Source organism: Cryptotermes secundus, unplaced genomic scaffold (genome assembly GCF_002891405.2).
Source record: "Cryptotermes secundus unplaced genomic scaffold, Csec_1.0 scaffold79, whole genome shotgun sequence".
NCBI lineage: Eukaryota > Metazoa > Arthropoda > Insecta > Blattodea > Kalotermitidae > Cryptotermes > Cryptotermes secundus.
The window spans coordinates 3,476,087-3,496,329 of NW_019741974.1; the positions used below are offsets into that span (position 1 = coordinate 3,476,087).

The following is a 20,243-nucleotide window of genomic DNA, read 5'->3' on the forward strand; positions in this document are numbered from 1 at the left end:
TGGCTTTTAGACTGCTGAACAAGCATGGCAATAAATATAGAATTAATTTTAATTAGGCCGGATTTATTTATATTATTATTGTTATTATTATTCCTATTTTATTATTGCAATTATCTCTTTTATACTTTTATTATTCAATTTATGTTTAACGTTATTACGAATCATGTCATATTTAGTGAATAAGTTGGAGATGTAATTGGACTGCGATTAATGCTAGTTGAGGGTCGCGCCATAGCTCAAGCTGTTAGTTGCTGGCTTCCCACCGCGCCATAGCTCAAGCTGTTAGTTGCTGGCTTCCCACCGCGCCATAGCTCAAGCGGTTAGTCGCCGGCTTCCCACCGCGCCATAGCTCAAGAGGTTAGTTGCTGGCTTCCCACCGCGGCGACCCTGGTTCAATCCCGGGTCTGGTAAAGTGCGATTTGTGGTGGTCAAAGTGGCGCTGGGGCGGGTTTTCTCCGAGTACTTCGGTTTCCCCTGCCAATTTTCATTCCACCAAGTTCGCCATCATCATAATCACCCGGGGCAGGCTACAATAGGTCAATCAGTGGCCGCAGTGCCGAGTGGACCCAGCTGGACTCCACCCTCCACTAAGAGAATTAAAAAAAATGTTAGTTGCGGAGTTTACAATAAAAGCAAGTCCTACGACTGGTGAGGGATTGGTGTGTTTTGTTTTTATTGCTAGTGGGATGGGACTAAGTCCCTTGTACTGCTGCGGCCACTTCTGGCCTATTGTACCAGCCCCAGATGATAGGTGGGGGTGATTGTGGAGCAATTGATGGAATGGAGATTGGCAGGGGAAACCGAAGTACTCGGAGAAAACGTGCCCCAGTGCCACTTTGTCCACTACAAATACCGTTTGGTCAGACCCTGGATCGAATCCGGGCCGCCGCGGTGGCAATCGAGCGACTAACCGCTCAAGCTACGGCGCGGCCTCGAAACTTAACTGTACCATATAATGTATGGAGAGTGTTTGTCTATGAGTAATTCTGTAGGCACTACTTTGCTTTACAAGTAACGATATGAGCCATGTTTTTTTTTTTTAATTCGCTAAGCGGGGGGTGGAGTCCAACTTGGTCCACTCGGCACGGCGGTCACTGATTGACCTATTGTAGCCTGCATCAGGTGATTATGATGATGGGGAATTTGGTGGAATGAAGATTGGTAGGGGAAACCGAAGTACTCGGAGAAAACCTGCCCCAGCGCCATTTTGTCCACCACAAATCCCACTTGACTAGATCCGGGATCGAATCCGGGCCGCCGCGGTGGGAAGCCAGCAACTAACCGCTTGAGGTATGGCGCTGCCAAATGTGCCATGTTTTTAGTGTTATCCGCAGACTATGAGAGGAATGGCATTCCTGAGTACAGATGAGGCCGTCTTTGCTGTCATACAGCAGAGCGCTGTCGACGTGGAATCAGGTATATATATTACAACTGTTCTCTTTCCTCCGCGCGGTTATACCCCGCGATGGGCGCCACTTATATCCGTTCAGGCCTCGCGGTGTTAGTGACTTCCGTCAGTTCTAGCATTTGGATAGCTGTGCTTCGGAGCCTGCAGGGCGTCTAGTTGGAAGCGACCCCATGCAGGAGCTTAGTTTGCCGCTACGTCCATGCTTGTAGAACTCACCTGCCCTAGATTTATCCTTACCTCCTTCTCTTCAGTGGGTGTTGATATCATTGGTTGGGAACGCAGAAGAACTTTTTGGGCTCCAGGAGTTTCCAGGCGGTGGTAGTTACGTATTTGTAGGATGCCTTCTGGTAAGGATATGTAGAGGTATATCCGGCTTAGGCTTGAGTCTGATAGAAAAGGACAAAGTCCCTGGGTCTTAAAGGGCCTTGCTTTAGCAGGGCAGAAGGAACAGGGTGGCGCACACACGGTGACAACAGTGGTTGGCACTTGAGTGCTGATTTATTAAAGAATATTTACGGCGAATTACTCACGTAGACACAGTGACATGTACATGACTACAGATACACTTTATTAACGTTAAACACTTTATTGCAGTGTTTCAGTTTGATTTATAGTCGAAAGTTATACTGTGATCACGTAATAGTTAAGTATGTAATCTAATCTAACAAGTTGATCGGCATTCTTGTGTAGCGCGGATTTTGCTTCCGAATGCTTTTGCAATTAAATCCGTGGTCTGCTTGTACCGGTTCTCACGGTCTCTTCGCTTGCGGATTTCGTATTTTTCCTTCTACCCTGAAGATGGAGGCGATACGTTCCTCCGAAACGTCGGTTAACACATCTACACGGTGCCACATCCCAGAAGACTGCTTTCTATAGTCACCGTCGTGAAAACCTCAAATCTTACATATGGCATATAGCTTACAGCTTAGTAGTCTTAATCGCATATTATAATGTGCCAAATTATAATGAACGGTTACAATATACACCGAAATTTATCATATTTTCTCCTGAGCGAGAGGAGGTGGGTGCGTTGCTCTTGCAGTTCTTTTTTTCTTTCTTTCTTTCTTTCTTTCTTTTAGCAATACCGCGGCCTTTCTCCCTTCTGGACAGTTGTGGAACCTAAGGTTGAATAAGATCTTGCCCGAAGTTTCGAGAATGTGCAATATCTGAAAGAAAGTTCGGTTAAGTCTGCGTTAAGAGCAGTTGAGTGAGTTTAACCTTAGGGTACAGGAGGCATATATTTTTCATGTGTTTATGAACCAGTGCGAACAGACAATTTCGTGAGTGTAAGAAATGAATAGAACAACAGCGTACAAGTAAAGAGCTGTGGACTAAACCAAACTTCAAGACTGTAAGTATGGTTATAAATTTACTCTAAATAACTGCTCAAAAACAGAATTATTTTGTTGCTGAACACGCTTGAAATTAACAGTGGCTAAGTACTGATACGTTTTATGTTCTGTGAACTTCATGGTAACGCAAATTGAGCCGTTCATATTTTTCTTCTTAACATGTACAAAGACCTGTCGTACATATACTTACGCTGGCCTGTTGATTTAAGTTTAGAACTCTCGGATAAAAGGAGCCGGGATAGCGTAGTCGGTATAGCGACTGGCTACAGGTTGGACGACTGAGGGGTCGGAGTTCGAGTCCCGGTATGGTCAAGAATTTTCTCTTCTCCAAATTATTGAGACCGGCTCTGGAGCCTACTCAACCACATAGCCAATGGGTACCTGGGGTTCTTTTTCCGGGGTTAAAACAGCAGGGGCGTGAAGCTGAACCCTCATCTCCCTCTAGGGTCGAGTTACTCTCGGATACTGTTTATCATAACTTGTCTCTTATGGACATAGTTTCCTCTTTGTCTAAAATAAAACATAATTTTTAATAAACTTCAGATATCCACATCCAAACATTATTAACAGGAACAATAACACATTGAAACAATTTATAATTCACTTGTTCTTGACCTATAGTTTTTTTTTGTGCCATGGTTTTATTCCATAAGCGAACTATACCGATGGAGCTACCGCCGCTTGTCGGCGAAGTTAGTGCTAACTTTTAAGGATAGAGGGTGTCACGTGGTCAGCGCAACGGATACACACAGTCATTCATCACCTCATAATTTCGAGGTTAAGCATGTGTGGATTTTATCTTCTCTACCATTACACTGTTTCGTGGCGTGGGGTTTAGGAACAGGCGTTTCATTACTACCACGAATATTATGAAGAAAGACTTGTTCAAATCGAAAATTCAGCTCTAAATATGGTTGCACTTTGAACAGATATGTAGACCCATTAACCACTTTAATATCCAGCTTTTTCATATTTCCTTAGTTACTTCTTGTATTCTCGTTTTCTTTTGTGTTCCGTTTTCTAGCCGTCTATTAAAATTCCCCTCCTATGTGTGTTTTTCGCTTTAGAATCTTTATTCTTTCCCATTTATGACACGGAATTCCCTTCTCAGTCCACGCCTCGCAGAAAAGGTCAAATTTGTATGAGCAATAAACCAATAGTTGAGCAGCGTTACCTCTTAGCTCCTGGTCACTTTCCATTTCTGTCTTAAACAATCTTTCTAAATTAAAAATAATTTTATATTAGTTTTCCTTGTATTCTAGAAACCAGAGGAGTTAAGAAAGACACATTTCAGTTTAATGCAGGTTCGTTTTATATAGAACACGCTCTGTAGTGTAATATTTTGTTTAATTGTACTCGAATATTATAGACATTGTAAGTCTGCTATTCCAAACAAGAATGACGAAAGAACTGAAGTTGTTTAATATAATTGTGTTCTACATTCACTACAGTGGCATCTGGTGATGCCTTGGAGAACTTGAACTCTCAATGTTCAAGGTAGATGGCGTTAAGACTTCAGAAACCAATGTAAATTGAGTTCGATACTTGTTTCGGGAAAAAGAAAGCAAATTAAAGATGGGATGAAAGAAAAATAAGAAAGAAAGGAATGAAAGGGGAAACACAGTGTTTGAGTACAAGCTGAGTTACGTGACACATGGCGTATGGCGTTTATATAGAATGGTAATGCTGTCAGACACAGTAAAGCCGTGACCTGACCCACTGTATATTTATTCAGCCATTTTGTTTTGAAGGGTACGAGGGACTCAGCGAGCCATTTAAAGCCCTTTTGCGAGTTACACAATTGAGAAGCCGACGAGCTAGTTATGGAGGTACAATCATTATATCTCTCTAACCAATCACAGGCAGCAGAATACTTATTGATAAGTTAATAGTCGCTCAAATATTCAAGATTTTCCCCATGTTTATATAACCTGGTCGTTCATTGTCGTGTTCATATGAATTTAACTCGGAATGCTATCCTGGGTCGTCTTTATATCATGTAGTGGAAATGCCAGTACAAGAAATTATATGGGATTCATTTACATTTAAGATTTAATTTCTAAAATTTTAAAGTTAAATGTTGTGTGACTTGGTAGCAGTCGCTTATAATAGGAGCAGAGGAGCCGACCATGGTAACTGAACCAACCAACAAACCTACAACTTTCAAACTGTTGACAGCATTCTTAAACATCATCCTCTCCTCCTTCTCCTCCTCGTCATCATCATTATCTTCTTCTTCCGCCTCTGAAATATTAGATCCTGTGGCCTATTAACATTGATAATAAATCTCAAACAATAAATCATACTGCTGGTCGGTAGGACTCCTCAAAAACAAACTCCATGGTTTTAGTCCGCAAGCGAACTATACCGACCGAGCGGCTGCCGCTTGTCGGCGAAGTTAGTGCCAACTTTAGCGGATAGATGGTGTCGCGTGGTCAGCGCAGCGGATCCCCACGGCCGTTAATTTCGATTCGGAGCCGTTATTTCCTTGAAATAGCTCCTCAATTATCCTCACGAGGATGAGTGGACCCCGTTCTAGACACACTACTTCTCAGAAAATCTGGTAGCGTCGGGATCTAACCCGGAACCTCGGGATTTGTTACCAGGAACTCTGACCACTAGACCACAGAGGTGGTCCGTATGACTCCTCGGACGGGGGATTGGCCCGTCGCAACGCCGCTACCTACACAGGACAACACAGACACAGGAAGGAATAAGATGCACATCCTTGCCTCCAGTGGCATTCTGTTCCATGAAAGAAATGTTAGAGCTGGCGAAAATATTTATGCTTTGACGATATGACCACCTTGATAGACCTTAAGAATCTTAACTACTTACTGAGTGGTAGAGGATCTTGTGACCACTGGACAATTAGACACTTTAACAGAAGGGAACTTCTTGTTTTTGAAAAACAGTCGTCAAAAAGACTCAGAAATTCAGTGTATCCTAAACCAGTACACTTCACATCACCTTTCTGGAAATTTCCTTTCAACATCCTCCTTTTTAATGAGACACGCGATAGCGTAGTTGGTTGAGGCATTATGCTACAAGCCGGAAGGTCGCGGAATCGAATCCCGATGAGGTCATTGGGGGGAGACCATTGCGGGTTTTGGGTAGGTTTCAGCGTGGATGGGGCAGAAGAAGTAAGCATGAAGACATGTATGTTTTAGAAGGGAGATGTACCTAGACGTGAGTGGTGTGTAAGTTCGGGTTTCTCCTCGGTGAGGAGGGAACTCCCTCTTACAAAGTCGTAGCCGTTCCTCGAACTAGCACAGGGACTCCGAGAGGAGTACTTTCCTCACTTCCTCTCCGCTGTTTGACAGTGTGGATGATCACTTCCAGGCTGGGCTTAACTGTTAGCCAACTTATCTTATTAAAATCAAACTACACGACAAATTTAACAGAGAAGTTAACAAAGCTAAGAATGGAATATGTATGCTTTGTTATGTTTCCAACATAAACATATAATTAAAGTAGTGTCTCGTTGTACTTGGTTGCTGTTGTTGCTCATGCCAGAACTGTTGCGACGGTTCGCAACCCCTTTTAGTTTTAGGAACTTTGAGTCTGATGTCTGGGGTCATGCCCTCTACTAAAATTTATAGAACGTCAAGAGGTTGACCTGCTTCCACAAAAAAATGTTATATCTACCCCTGCCATTTTCATAAAGTAGTGGACTCCTGGAGTGTTTCGTCTGGGACCTATCCTTCAACAACTGCTGGTGTAACTTGATCTGCATGAGGGTTCATGTCTCGAGACACTGGGCTGCAAGCTTAGTTTAGATTAGGTTTTAAGAACAAGAGAGAGGTTGAAGGGAGCATTTTGTCTGAGTTGGGGCTATGAGAAGGCTGGCCAGGCTTACGTCCGCCAGCGCTTGTACGTAATATACACACAGTCTCAATAAATCCTCTATAATCTGTAGTGAGTAATTGCTCTTTGTGGTTGGAATACACGCTCCGGCAGCCATCTGACAATCATCATCACTGAATTATTACGCTACTGCTCAGCCAACGTAATTCAGTCGACCAGCCAACATCTTGGGTCACGACAGAACAGAGTATTTACAACTCGTTAGCCATTGTGATTGCAGCTCTACCAAAATTACATAACCAGGGCTCTATGCTACTGTATCTATGTGACACATACTGTGTCATTACCGTACAGAGAAATACAATATTTTGCGAGTAATGTGTATTTCAATTTAAGGAATGGATTAGAGTGGACAATTGACTGTTGTCGTCTTAGTTTATTAACTGTGATTTTTCAACTGCATGAGCGAGATTGAAGAAAATAACTGATAAATTATAACTCAGAAGATCCAGTCTCTCAACCAAGTTCGGTACACGATAATTTCCCTCATAATAGGAACCAGGGCGACAATGGGACATATAAAGCAAACATTATATTTATTTTTAGCAAAATCTTTATTGTGTAAAAGTTTAGAAAAAAACAACCAACTTATGTCTATTTCATAATTTATAAAAACAACATATATGTATGGAGGGAAAATGGATTAGAAATAAATATTTACAATGTTTTTATAGTTCACTTTGCCTCATTTCTATGCCTTACCATAGATTTTAACAGAAATATTTATAATAAGTTTCATTCATTTGAAAATAAACTAATTGGTTAACGCTTAAATTATTGAATAACCTAGAATACTGGGGAACTTCACCTGAAAGCATGAAGCTTTGACTAAAAGAATTTTAGTTAAATCAACTATTAAATTTTTATAGTGTATATCCTGTTGCATATTTGCAAACTATTCTATCATGCTTGTTCCGTCTAACTCAACTCAAAGAATGTATATCATTGAATTTATTTTATTAATATCACAACATGTTTCGATCATTTTATCTGGTGGTCATCAGGTGAATACAACCGTTTAACAAATGCTCTTTTGAATTGCAAACCGTCTTACTGCTTATATGGGCCCATATTTACAATGATTTATTGTAAATAATAACATTGGCAATCTTCAATATTACATATTAAATTGTAAAATATTAAAAATATTAAAATATGATATATTGAACAGTCCTGGAGTGAATCTCTCCCAGGTCGTATCAGGCTCAAACAAGAATGCAGTTCTATATTCGCAGTTGGTAGGTGTTGAGTTGCCAATATGGCAACGTATGTTTGAAAATGGACCGATGGGTGCCTATCTTTAGCCAGACTAGGCTGTGGTTTTAACTCTTACGTTGCCTAGCCCAGATTGTGTCTGGGAAAGAAGTCTGACAGTGACAGAATACAACAAGGAAGAGTGAGAGAGGCAGCAGGTCGAAAAAAGTTTATGCTGTCTTGAATCAATTAAAAACACAAGCCAGCCTTTTTATACTTTTCCACTTTTAGAGGATGAGGAAGTGAACACGTGAAGAGCCCAACGAGGAAAGCGGATTTTGTAACACCTACTTAGAGTTCTGGCCGGTCACGGTAGCCGAGCGGTCTAAGGCATGTACTGTCTTCGCTCGCTCGGAAGCCGGGATCGTGGGTTCGAATCCCACTCAGGGCAGGGATGTTTAGTTTGTGTGTGTGCGTTTTTCTGTGTTTGTATACAGGTAGAGGCCTTGCGACGAGCTGATCACCCGCCCAAGGAGTCCTACCGAATGTGTAAGATCTAGAAAAACCGAAGTGAACGGAGAAGTTCATGGAGGTAGGCCTAGGCCCACTGGGGCTGTAGAGCCAAAGGAAAAAAAAACTTAGAATTCTGCTCTACGTAAGGTAACCTGGCGTCCGTTTGATGAAAGACGATATATTATTCATCGATACGATTAACATTCCAGTTTTTTTTGGGGGGGGGGTAGCGTGAAATCTGAACGCATTTTAACCAAGGAATTTCTGCGATAACAGAAAATAGAACAATTCCTGAAATAACGGCAAAATGAACTGATACTTACTAGTGTTATGTGTTTAAGAAACGAGTTGCGAAATGAAGAAAAATTATATACGTATATCAGTCACTAAAATATTTTATTTAACTTCCAACCGGCGGTTCCATACACCGTAACCCGAAGCAGCAATACTGTTTCGAGACAAATTTGTACTTGGAAATTTTCGTTGTCAGGAGCCTTTGAATTCAGGGGATGACGAAAACTGAATTAGTTTTGTTTCTGAAAAGTATTAACCGCTTACGACTTAATTTATATAAAAGGAATAAGCTCTAAATGTTGAAAGAAAGCAGAAGATTCGATTTAACTGAGGCCTGAATATCGTAGAGCCGACAGACTTCTCGCATACCGACAGAGCCATCGCCAACAGTCAGATGAGTGGCAGGTTGCCCAGTCTATAGTTAAAAATTTATAATATGTATATATGTAAACGCTATATGTGTGTGTGTATATTGTATGTATGTAGGAATCCGCGCTTTTCACAGATTTGGAGTTTGTAGCTCTGTCTGACAGATATGTTATATCACTCACTGCTTCAAAGCACCCATCTTGTGAGGACAGTTTTACTCTTACTGGTGGTGGGTTCCCTGGTTAAGGCCTTCATGCCCGAAACTGCCGAAATCGATGCCCTCGAAGCCATGGTGCTCCTCTTGTTTGGGTTCCTCGGTGTGTTTGTATTCTACCTCTTGTTTGGGCTCTTCATAATGTTTTTCGTGTTTCTTGATGTACACAGGGATTTTCTTCTCGATGTACACTGGGACTTTGACGGGGTAGGGCTTAGGAACAGGGACCTTTACAGGGTAGGGCTTGGGAATGTGAACGGTATGTGGCACAGGCACTGGTACCTTGACCTCGACCTTGACTGGATATGGCACCTCCTTAACTACGGGGTACGGTACCTTCTTATGCAAATACACAGGATAGGGCTTGTCTACGTGCACAGGGACTGGCTTCTCGACCTTGACTTCGTAAGGTACCTTGACAGGGTATGGGACTTTCTTCTCGACCTTCACAGGATAAGGGTGAGGGACAGGGACCTTGACTTCCTTATGGATGGTAATGGACTTTATTCGTGCCTCAGGGTGATGCTGTTTGTGCTGTTCTGCTCCTCCGAAGAATTGGTGTGGACCTTCGGGACTGAGATGCTCGTAATGATGGTATCCAAACCCGTGGCGACCCCAGTTCTCCGTCTCCTTCCCCTCCTCCTCTTGGGCATTGGACAGGACGAACAGTGACAATAAGGTGAGGACCTGCAGAGAAATTCAGAACAGCATTAAAGGCTGTAAGAATATACATTAAGAACTTAGTGGCGGAGTGGTTATAGCTCCTGTAACGCATTTGAAAGTTGCCGGGCTCTGATCTTAGTTCGGAGAGTGGATATCCAGGTTATTACTTTGGTTATAATATTCTTACTCGAATAGATTATTTTAAATAAGAGAAAACAGGGATACTGTTGTATGTAGACACGTTGCTAAGTAACGACTCTGTAAACAACGCCCGCTGCTAGGCAACAGATCCATAATAAGCAACAATTGAACTGCAAATATGAGGAGCGGCGTTTTCTACTCGGCCTGTACCGAGGTGTTACATGAAGGGCAGGTGTAGAGTTTAGTCAGTTGTCAGATATTCGCCAGCCGATAAGGACATAAACAGAGGACATTGTTAGGATCCGTTACTAAGAAACGACTAGTGAAAAAACTGAGAAGATATAGTATTGCTGTGGTGAGAAGACGAGTGCACGAATTAGCGAGAGTTTTATAATTACTTATAGCTATCATCTGTAAGGGGTCAATAAATTCAATTACCAATCTAAAACCGTGTATAGTCACTGCAACACGTGACAATATGTAGAGACGACTTATGCAATGCAAGTTACATGCTTCTCAGGCCGTGTCATAGCTCTGCGGTTAGTAGCTGGGTTTGTCACATCAGCGGCCCAGGTTCGATACAAGATCGGATCATGTGGAATTTGTGATGGACAGAGTGGCGCTCGGAGAGGTTTTCTCCGAATATTACGGTTTCCCTTTCCAATTCTCATTCCACCAACTGCACCACACTCATCACCATCACGGGCTCATGCAGTATGTTTACTAGTTGCCGACGTACCAAATGGACTCAGTTTCACCTTATCCCGCAAAATTCTCATAAATCCTCTCTATATTTTCTGTAAATGTTGCTCGGTACAGTGCAGTGACAAAGGGTGCACAGTACCCTTCGTGACCTGCAGATCGTGCCGAAACTGCTGTGCACAAATGTAGCAATTACACAAAAGAACAAGATCCCTTCCCTCGTTGTGAAGAAGGCCCCATTTCTAAAACAAATACATGTCAAGGATAGAACAGAAATATTAGTCTTAGGTCTCAATGAGACTTGAAACCAAGAATGACTGTGCTGGCGAGCACCAACAACAATTTAACCAACCGACCGCGTTAGTTGAAGAGCGACGTTTGGAAGATTGCATTGGGTGCAAGAGAGTAGCCAGCCAGCCAGCGACGCCGCAAGCACGAGAGCGGAAGAATTTCCGTTATTCAGAACCGTAACCGAGCAACAGCTGATGATGACTATAACAGACTGCTGCTCAGGGTATGCTATACTGATTTATTAATTGAGTAGATTAGCGATATTATTATACTTATATGTAGTTATGTAGTAGTTATGTATATGTAGTTATGATACATAAATATATAGCAAATTAATTTATATTCGAAATTCTGTATCTAATCACTAATACGTGACAGTATCATCATCATCATCATCATGATTATTATTTTCTAGGGAAAATCGTTTTCTCGTTATTTCTCTATATTTTCAATTAACGTGTAATTTATTCAATTTAAGAACTAGCGGTGATTTCCTTTAAACAAGTAAATAAATAAATGTAACTAAGTCTGATAGTAGAGTCGGAAGGTTTACACCATCAGTAGAAACAATCCTGAATCAGTTCTTATTTCTGTAAGAATCCTTTTAATATTTTTTTTTTCTTTCTTTTCCTTGTTGCTGTTCAAGTGACCGTTTGTAGATTAAGACCTTTCGCGACAAACATTCTGTATGTAGATAATAGCTTTCCTCCACCAGCCTGTTCACATGCCTAACCCATAATAAATTCATACATCACATTTTGCTAGCTATAACAACCTATGTACGGTATGTTCCTCGTTGCGCAACGTCGCAGTAACTCCATTCTTTTTAGCTTACATGTATTTCACTTAAAGTTTTTTTCGAACACGATTAATGTTCTCAAAAAGAGACTAAGTTCCACAAAATTATAAAATAAACAATAATATTCTTTACATTTAGATGATTCGGATATTATGCACTATAATAAAAACAGATCTGTCGTGTGGGACATAACGCCCTGTAGCCCAATGAAAGTAAACCAGAATTTCGGTGTAAGGCATCGCCTCCATATTCAGTCGAAAAATAAGGGCACTAAGACACCAGAATCAAAGAGTCAGCAAGCTGCTTGGCTTATTATTATATCCTGGAGATGCAAGTGGCATTTTCGTCTGAAACATCGTTTGACTTTAATCAGACTACACTCCATTATATCCTGGAAGACAGAACTCTTCATAACCACCGCTGAGAAAACCTCGAATCTAGCATGATAGTTTTTGACATATAAAATAAGAATTACTCTCAAAATATATCAAAATATATGATGGCTTCAATTCTGTTGTTTTGTTTGCAGACAAACTTCGTATTTTGAATTGTTATGAAAATATTTTAAGTATATTTTATTAAAAGTAAAAAAGTAAAGCTACCCCTGTAACAGGCCACGAAGGCCCATAGGGTTGTGGGATGTTGAGGGTCCCATATTTTCTCTAGACAATCAGCTCATAGATGGCGGTAAGGTTGTCAGCCTTACTCGCTGACCGTCCGTTACCCCCAAGAATATTCCAAGAATATTCCTGGTACTCATTTCTGTTAGGGACTGTGTCGACCCCAGGGCCATATTGCGGCCGGAAGGATTAGATCAATTGGAAATATCCAATGACCTCAACGGAACTTGAACCCGCGACCTTCCGGCTTGTAGCATAGTGCCTCAACCAACTACGCTACCGCGTGCCCCACGTATTTTTATTATGTTTATATATTTGTATATATTCACATACATGCGCGTTTATATCAGAAACATATAATAATATATACTACTGACTGATTAATGATATTTTCTGCTGGATCTCGAAGTCAGAGAACCTTGGAGTCAGGATAGGAAAGGAATTAGTTGAATCTAAATTCTGACAACTTTAGTAAGATTATCGCTACGTATCATCTCTACTCACCAGTCGCGTCATGGTTGCTCGTGTGTGTGTTTGGCAATGCATCTCAGATGCTAATGATGAGGTTTTCGATGTAATTCACTGCTTTTATATGAAAATCATTAAACTTGATCTGTAAAGTGTGTGCGTACTTTCGCCTTCAGATGGAGTCAGTGGTTAATGTCCTTTCTCCGTATGTATTTGCACTCATTGTTTCTCCCCCTTCTGTCCATCTGTCCCCCCTCCTGAAACCAGAGCAGAGCACATTTCCTTCCGGTGAAGTCGCCTGCTCTTCGTTTTCTGTGGCATGCAACACTTCCTCCAGCCTGGTACCAGATTGAAAAATAACGGAGAAGTTGCTCAAGAGATGTCAGATAATTATGCGTGTGACAACATTTTCACTTAAATATCATGTACATTCATAAAACTACTTACGTACACATTTTGTTTCTCGAGCGTAAAGAAGTTAATTAGGTAGCTTTCTTTCTGGGGCGTTTCTTCTTACGGATCGTAATTACAAGTTGCTGCACTCGTAATGTAAAGGTATGGGTTAAAGTCCATTCGATTTACCTAGATGTAGGTGATCATTACAGATTTAAAGCGATAAATTTAGTACATTGAAAAATTTAGCTTTCTGATAACTCTAAAGAAATTCCGTTTTAGAATTTTCTGTGAAAATAAAAGAAAAAAGTCAAGATTTGTAAGATCTGAGATTTTCACGGCGGTGAATATGAAGAAAGTCGTCTTCTGGGATGTGGCGCCATGTAGAAATTGTGTTAACCGGCGTTTCGGAGGAACATATCGCCTCGATCTTCAGGGTAGAAGACAAGAAGAAATCCGCGAGCGAACCAGCAGAGCAAGTGCCACTAAATTTGGTCTTAAACAGAGTTGAGAGTGTAATTAGGCTTAGGCTTAGGACAAGGTCCCGTGGAGCGATCTCTTGAACACGGTAATGAACTTTCTGGTACCACAGCAGGCGCGGAACTCACGTTAGACCGATAGACCCGTGAATCTGTATCACAGGTTTTCGACGACGTTTAGTGTTGCCGATGCTGCATAAACGTACGTAGATCGAAACGTGGTCACTGCCTCACACGAAGGAAAAAGACAAGATTGGAGAACTGTCATCTCTTGTATGTTTTCGCTTTGTGCAGTTGATGGAATGAACGCATTGCAATACGCGCCGCACTCATTGCCGTTTCTAATTAAAGTTATGCGTTCCTTTAGAACCAATTTGGAAAGACAGCTGTGTTTTTGAAGGGAAAGAAATATTGTTCTCTTTATTAATATGAGAAAGCATGTTGGGAAATTTACAAATAGCGCAAACCTTCTAACAATTTCGGTCACATGTCCTTAATTATTTTCAGGAACGAAAGATTTAATGAGTTACGCGAGAGTAGGCCGTGCCATAACACAGGCGTCAGTAGCCGGCTTACCATCGTGGCTGCCCGGGTTCGAGCCCAGTTCATATCATGTGGGATTTGTGGTGGACGAAGTGAAGTTTTCTCCGAGTAATTCATTTTCCCCTACCAGTACCAACTGCTCCACATTCATCGTCATCTGACATCCGGGGTTGGTACAATAGGGCAGTTAGTGGCCAACGTACCAAGTGGGCTCAGTCTTACCCCATCCCACGAAAATTATAAAGAAAAACGAATAAAAACTACATGAAAGTAACGCTGAAAATGTTCTCAGAGACTCATGCAGTATTTGTTATTGTAATTCAATGTCAACCGAACTGGGATAGGTCTGGGTTGGCAAATCTAGCAAAATTCACATTATCAGATTTCGTGAGAATCCACCCAGCAGTTTTCGAGACAAACATGGCAATACGAATCTTACCTCTTACGATTTCCCCAGTTATCGTTACAGTTAATAGACCTGACCGCCTCTGTGGTCTAGTGGTCAGAGTTCCTGGCTACACATCCAGAGATCCCTGGTTCTGTTACCGGCGCTACCAAATTTTCTGAGATGTAGTGGGCCTGGAACGGGGTCCACTCAGCCTCGTGAGGATCAGTGAGGAGCTATTTCAAGGAAATAGTGGCTCAGGTCTAGAAAACCGAGATTAACGGCCGTGGAGACCGTTGCGCTGACCACCCAGCACCCTCTATCTGCAAAAGTTGGCACTAACTTCGTCGACAAGCGGCGGTCACTCGGTCGGTATAGTTCGCTTGCGGACGGAAGCTACGGAGTTCTTTTAATATTATAACTAATAATACTTCTTCCTTATTGTCCAGCCGTCTGCTGTGTTTGAATTTACGTTCTGGTCACAGATACCGAATAATATGAGAGTCATCTTTGTAGAAATCCTAACTTATACTCGAGGCCGCCTGGTTTTCGAGTATCTGCCTGAACTTAAGTGCTTCGACTAGGATATTCATGGCTTTTACTCTACACCTCAAGTCAGGATGTTGGATAATATGTTAAATAGATCACAGTGGCAGTCCTGTACATTGCCTGCTACTTATTCGATGCTATATCATTTCTTAATTTGGAAAAAAATAACATGGTTAGTTAACCCAAAATTAGCTTTCCACCCTCGTGATAACATATTCCTTCCCTGAACTCACAGAACGCAAACTCTGTCTAGCTCTCCGCTCCTTTATTTACCTCACTTCACACCCTGATCTGTTCGACAAATTTATCCTGTCTCTATTAACCTACATTTAGCAGAAGCCGGCTTCATTCTGCCTCAGTTAGTTTCAATGACAACGAAAGAATGTGCTATAATTTTAAGATTGTTGAGGACGGTGTAACGCAGCTTTTGAAATAATTTTTATCTTTAGACTTATTTCTTAGAAACACTTCTTCTCTGAATTTGGTTCTTTTCCCTTCTTTAGGCGAAGAGGATACCAAAGAAAGCTACTCTGCTGGGCCCCTAGTTAAATCACTTTCAAACTGTGGTTTGAAGCGAAAGAGAGTAAATTTTCTTTCCCGTCTTGTTTACTTGTATAAGAATGAAATAAGTGTGGGAAAATTGTTGTTTTAACCAAAGAATTTAGTGACGATATCTTCAGCTCCCTACAAAGCATTTCATAATCTTGTGTGTCAACTTTATCAGATCACCTCTTGACCTTCTATAAATCTGTTCGTCTGTCATGTAAGAGCGAGGCCTGTCTTAGCAAACCGCTTCCTTCTTTTCTGTTGCATCACGAAAACTGTACAGTGTATCCTCTTCAGGCTCTTACTGTGGCAACTATGAGAAAGTTTGCATTTAACCTGCATTAATAAAAGTGTATCTGTTAATGTCATCATATTTCTTACCTACAGATCACTTATCACATAGAAAAAATTAAGTATAGGCTCTTACATACTTTACTTGTAAACCTCTCCTTTTTATGTTGTGAATTCTAAGATGTGTAGGACTACATTTTTATCCTAAAAAGACACTTTTCCTCCTGCATTGAGTGCAGGTCTACTGTTTGAACGCTATTAATCAGAATACCTCAAGGAAACATTATTTGAATGTAGCAGTCTATAAGCACGTTGCCTCTCAGCCGTAAATATACTGTGCAATGATATTGTAACCGGTTTGTCTGTCGAAAGCCTATCGTCTAAAGAAAAACGGACAAGAAATTGCTGAGAAAAATATGATGAATATTTTAATTTTAAATCATTTCAGACGGACAAGTGGAATAACAAAGTCATTTTTTCCAGATTCTTTATCTGTTTCTGTCCTAAAGCCAATGTTTGTAGCTCTGTTATCCATTGAGCGTATAGTAGGTGTGATCAGAAGGTCCCTTCCCATGCTCAAGGCGCCAGGACTTTTCGATGTACGTTCTGTTCTTCTGCTGCAGCGAAGAGGTAGTCAGAATTTCTGAGGAGGTCTAGTGAGGGACCAACTGAAAATGAAATTGAAAGAGGGCGCTTCAGAGGGAGGAGGGGGGGAGTAAACTGATCATCGGATAGCAAATTGAAGAGTTAGTGAAGAGGCAGTCTTGTGAGTGAATGATCTCGAAGCAACTGAGAGCTCGGTAATTGTTCCACCTAGTATTAGAGGTGGTGCCGTGCTCTTGCTGTTTCAAAACGGCAGAGGGCGACTGAGAATAACCCGCTGTCAGCAGCCCAAGGGAAATGAACGAGCCTTAGGGAATCACAGTGAGTTCGTCACTCCGTTGCCGGTTGTTTGTTAACTGTCTAATTTAATTATGATAGGAAGATTTGAATTCAGAGGCGGTAAAGACGGCCTTGAATCTGTATTCCCTAAGACAGAGGACACAATTGCTAGATTTTCTGCTACCTTGGAGTACAGTAATATATCTCGGGGTTTTGATCAGGGGTCCAACGAAGGTGAGACAGAAACCTTCCTCGTGATGGAAGTAACAAACTGTTCGTCAAGCAGAAGAGTGAAATGCTGGTTGATGAAGCGGTCTAGCGGAAGAGGAACTCCAACCTCGGTTACTGAGGCCTCTGCTAGTGCTCGATTACGTGTCTGGCTGGCAGCAGGAAGAGGCTATGCTCTCCTGGTGCAAGGATGTAGGACGGCTGGTCGGTTCCCGCCGCCAGTGTTCTATAGGGGTGGGCTTTCCCTGCTATGGAGAACTCAGGAGTTGGGTCTTTTACTGTTCTGATGTCGCGGAGAAGTAGTCGGATCTCTCACGAGATCTGACGAGGGCGCACTTGGGGCAAGACCATAGGAGTTTTCTTAATATAAGTGAATAATCCATCAATAAGATGAACTGGGCTGGCTGGCAAATAAGCACGCTTTATCTTCTCTCAAGAACTGGGGCCTCAGCTGCAGCTCTGTTACGGATCCAACTACGGCCAGCGGTAGGGGTTCAGCGGTCCTTGCCAGTGAATAACAGCGGGTGGTCATCGTCAGCAGTATAAAATATGAAGATTTTCTCCTCGCGCCGCTTGACCTTTGGGCCCCCTGCTGCAGATAGGAGGCAGCCGTCAGCTCTCGGGCAATTTCATGAGTGACCCTGTTAAGATAGATTGAGTTCTCTTGGTATGAGTCAGTAGCTCGTCCTTCAAGAGCAAAAGAAATGCCTGGTCAACAAAAGAAGACGCTTCTTCTGAAGGAAAATGACGGTTCTGCTGCAGTTCTGTTGCGGGTCCGGCTGAGACTAGGGCTCCTGCGGTAGCCTGCTACCAGCAGCACATGGGAAGAGGACTGCCAGTCAGTGCCCAGATTCGTCTGGCATGAATCTATGATGTTTGTTCCAGGATGGATTTGGTTGCTGGTAAAGAGGGCCTCAGCCTAGAGGATTTGGGTCTAAGATAACGGTTTTGAAGAGCTCGAGCAACGCTGGGGGAGCAGTGGACCAAGTAGAGATGTTAATGCTTGGGACGAACAGTGGTTGCCACACCTCCCCCCCATGAAAATACCGAATAATAGTAAAAAGTGAACTGTGAGCCTAGGGAGTAGTTGTGTAGAAAGAGATCGACATTGTCAGCGTGTATACACACACGTGTTGACAGTGTTAGCTGCTACCGCATTGTCAAAGCGTGACACGTGACAACACCTGTGTTACTTGTCATTTGCTGCTTCCATGAAATGCTTTCGCTTCTGCGGAAAATTCTGCGACGGCTTTTAGACCTTATCTATCTATCTATCTATCTATCTATCTGTTTATCTATCTATTTATCCATCTATCTATCTATTTATCTATCTATCTGTGATTCTGCAGTCCTTGTGAACCTTGGCCGTTTTTCAGTTCCATACTCCTATACACAGGCGGTAGAACTCCTTGGACGGGAGATCATGCCGTCGAAAGACCGCTACCTACATCCAGAACAACACAGACACGCATGCCTTGAGTGGGATTCGAACCCAAGATCCTAGTTTTCGAGTGGACGAGGACGGTTCATGCCTTAGATCCTGCGGCCACTGTGACCGACTTTTAGAGCTAGACTGAATGTAAGTTACTTAAACTGAAGGAAGCTGTATTAACAGAGATCTGAATGGAACAGATTGTAAATGTGTTGCTCGTGATCAGGTTGGTTCTTGTGTTGCAGCAGGATCAAAACTGTTCAGCTGTAGCTATTATATAGTATAAACTATGTTTGTATGTGTAGAATATGACGGAATTATCATGATGAGATGTGGATAAGTAAGTAAATATAAAGTAAAGCTATCCCTGTAACAGGCCGTGGATGCCCATAGGGTTGTGAGATTTGAGGCTCCCACATTTTCTAGACAATCGGCTCAAAGATGGCGGTAAGGTTGTCAGCCTTACGCGCCGGCCGCGCTTTACTCCCAAGAATATTCCTGGTACTAATTTCTGTTAGAGGCTGAGTCGACCCCAGGGCCATAGTGCGGCTGGAAGGATTAGGTCAATTGAAATAATCCAATGATCTGATCAGGACTTGAACCGGCGACCTTCCGACTTGTAGCATAGTGCCTCAACCAACTACGCTACCGCGTGCCCCCAGTATATGGATAAGGATTTGGAATGAAGCGATATTAACGCATTTTGAGGTAATATCCTTATATAGATTGAGAAAGACAACGATAAACATCAGACTAGATGCTTCTAGCATGATCGACATTCGAAACCAGTCCCGCTATAAAACCTGGTCTGCAACCAGAGTGAGGAAGAATGATTTCGCGTCTGAGACTCAAACCGAACGCTTCCTGAATAGAAGTCGGACATGTCAACACTGAAACAACTTTCTGTACTTCTGAGATGTGGTTTCATATACAAGTAAGAGTAAAGTAATTATAAGTAAACGAAAAAAAATGTATTTAACTTAGAAGGGCCGAGTTTAGATATGATTAAATGCACAACAGTTTTTACGCGCGCGAAAGTGGGCTCACGAAACGTAAGATCATTTGTTCACAGTCACACAAATGAGAATATGAACGCACATGCTGCCCAATTAACAAGCGCATTCGAGGGAATTATAAACGACATAATTAATGCTAGGAAAATCTCTTCCCGTATAATAAACAAACATTAAATGCACATGCAACTATTCACTGATAGACGATACTCAAATCTGTGTTAAGTCTAAACCGTATACTAAAGGAATAAACAAACATTATTAAGAACAAGTATTATGTTTCTGGACATTAGAATCGTCCCTTTTATCTAAACAGCGTCCTGTTTATATTTTAAAACACAACTTTTTGGAAAGTTGATCCTATCTCAAATCGATAGATATAGCCCCCAATCGACTGGGCACAACTGAGTAGGTTTTACCTAAAGACAAAGAGATAATCCAGTCTCAGAGACGTTATATTTTTAAAGAGACACAGGACGGTGTTTGAGATAAAAACAGAACGATGAATAATATCCATAAATATAATATTTTTACTACTGTACTATCGTCACAAACTTTTAGATCTTAATCATATTTAATGTTCCAGTAGGCCGCACCATAGCTCAAG

The 20,243-nt window shown here is 41.8% G+C and overlaps 2 protein-coding genes across 4 annotated transcripts in view; both read left to right on the forward strand.

Moving 5' to 3' along the window:
* Positions 1 to 20,243, forward strand: part of LOC111872784 (mitochondrial ribonuclease P catalytic subunit) — a 516,563-nt gene that overhangs the window by 254,710 nt on the left and 241,610 nt on the right. The window contains exon 1 of one of the 3 annotated variants that reach the window (XM_023866951.2): positions 9,756 to 9,890. The exons of the other annotated variants lie outside the window; for them this stretch is intronic. The gene's annotated coding sequence lies outside the window, so the exon portion shown is untranslated. Of the gene's footprint in view, positions 1 to 9,755; positions 9,891 to 20,243 lie in introns of those variants that run through there. 3 annotated transcript variants of the gene reach the window in all.
* LOC111872810 overlaps positions 1,347 to 20,243 on the forward strand; it is a 69,948-nt gene continuing 51,051 nt past the window's right edge. The window contains exons 1-2 of the mRNA XM_033754842.1: positions 1,347 to 1,416; positions 2,710 to 2,759. Coding sequence (XP_033610733.1) covers positions 1,347 to 1,416; positions 2,710 to 2,759 — 120 coding nt within the window. The remainder of the gene's footprint in view (positions 1,417 to 2,709; positions 2,760 to 20,243) is intronic.